The sequence below is a fragment of the Peromyscus leucopus genome, chromosome 4, assembly GCF_004664715.2.
Source record: "Peromyscus leucopus breed LL Stock chromosome 4, UCI_PerLeu_2.1, whole genome shotgun sequence".
NCBI lineage: Eukaryota > Metazoa > Chordata > Mammalia > Rodentia > Cricetidae > Peromyscus > Peromyscus leucopus.
In genome coordinates this window covers 65885337-65886997 of record NC_051066.1, presented here as the reverse complement: position 1 = coordinate 65886997, position 1661 = coordinate 65885337, and the positions used below count along the sequence as shown (strand labels likewise).

The following is a 1661-nucleotide window of genomic DNA, read 5'->3' as shown; positions in this document are numbered from 1 at the left end:
GAAATACATTCTAAGCAGACTAGGGTGACAATAGTTCCTAATAATTTATTTTAGATACTATGCAAAATTGGAAAAAGAAATGATAAGTTTTTAATGTCATAGAAATTCTTATCATTCTGATATGTTCATACACATTTTCTACATGTGTTATTATATTGTTCCTATTACATTAGTATGAAAGTCATCCATGTGTTAATTTTGATGCACAGTATAATAGACATTATCAATTTAAATCATTTAGGGAAAAGAAATCCATATGGAGTATCACTAGATATTACTATCTAAATATAGAAAATCACTGGACTTCTTTAATTTTTGTTTGACCTTATTTGACCCAAGAGTTTCCTAATAACCTTCTTGACCTCCTCATTTCTGAAGGTATAGATTAAAGGGTTCAACAGAGGAGTCACCAGGGTGTAAAACACACTCACAATTTTGTCAATGGGGAAGGAAGTCATTGGTCTTACATACAAGTATGAGCAAGGTACAAAGAATAAGACAACAACAGAGACATGAGATGCACAGGTAGACAGGGCTTTTCGACGCCCTTCTGAACTGTGTTTCCTCAGGGAGTGAAGGATGACCACATAGGAAGCAATCAACATACAGAAAATGAGTAAACACATTGACCCACTGTTGGCAGCAATCAGTGGCCCCAGAGTGTGAGTGTCAGTGCAGACCAACTCCAGAAGTGGTATTAAATCACATATAAAGTGATTAATGGTATTGGGGCCACAGAAAGGCAACTGGGATATAAATGTAGTCTGTATCATTCCATGAACAAATCCCACAATTCCAGCTGCTACCACCAAGGAAACACACACAGATCTTCTCATGATGGTCATGTAGTGCAAAGGCTTACAGATGGCTACGTAGCGATCATAGGCCATGGAAATGAGCAAGATGATTTCAGCTCCAGCAAAAAAATGCTCAGCAAAAAGCTGAGTCATGCAGCCATTGAAGGATATGCTGCTTTTCTCAGAGATCAAGTCATAGATCATTTTGGGTGCTATGGAAGAAGAGTAGAAACCATCTATGATGGACAAGTAGGACAGAAAAAAGTACATGGGAGTAGCAAGGGCTGGGCTGATAAAGATGGTGACTGAGATCAGCATATTACCTGCCAGGGTGAGCAAATAGACTATTGAGCACACGATAAATAAGAGTTTCTGAAGATCTGGGTCTTGAGTCAAGCCCAGGAGGATGAATTCTGTGACATTGCTCATCCTTTCTGTCAGTTTAGTTCAGGCTGTGAGCATATGGTCATCTGAAAAGAAACCATAGGTTGTTCCAGTGATGATACTTAAAATGAAACAGTGAAATACTACATCATCTGTTTCTTCTGGTCCCTGAGATGTAGCTGCATTTCTGCTCACCTCGGTAGACAGTGTCACACCCTATGCAGTTGTAAGGAACAGAAGTAAGTTGATTGTTTTTTTTGTGGAATAGTAACATGACCTTCCAAATACTATAGAAATTCTTTTTCTCCTATTGGGTTGTCTTGTCTAGCCTCAATATGAGGGCTTTTACTTTGTCTTATTGTATAATGTTATGTTTTGTTTTGGTGTCATGTCTTGGAGGCCTGCTTCTTTTCTGAAGAGAAAAATGAATGGAGTGGATCTGTTAAGTGGCAGGGGAGGTGTGGGGAACTAGGAGGAGTG

General features: G+C 38.8%; 1 protein-coding gene across 1 annotated transcript; it reads right to left on the bottom strand.

Annotated features, from left to right (window-relative positions):
* Positions 1–308: 308 nt before the first annotated feature.
* LOC114684852 (olfactory receptor 4C45-like) lies at positions 309–1238 on the bottom strand. Its single transcript, XM_028859405.1, has one exon. It carries the CDS (start codon positions 1224–1226, stop codon positions 309–311), a length of 918 nt encoding a protein of 305 aa, XP_028715238.1. The 5' UTR covers positions 1227–1238.
* Between the last annotated feature and the right edge of the window lie 423 nt (positions 1239–1661).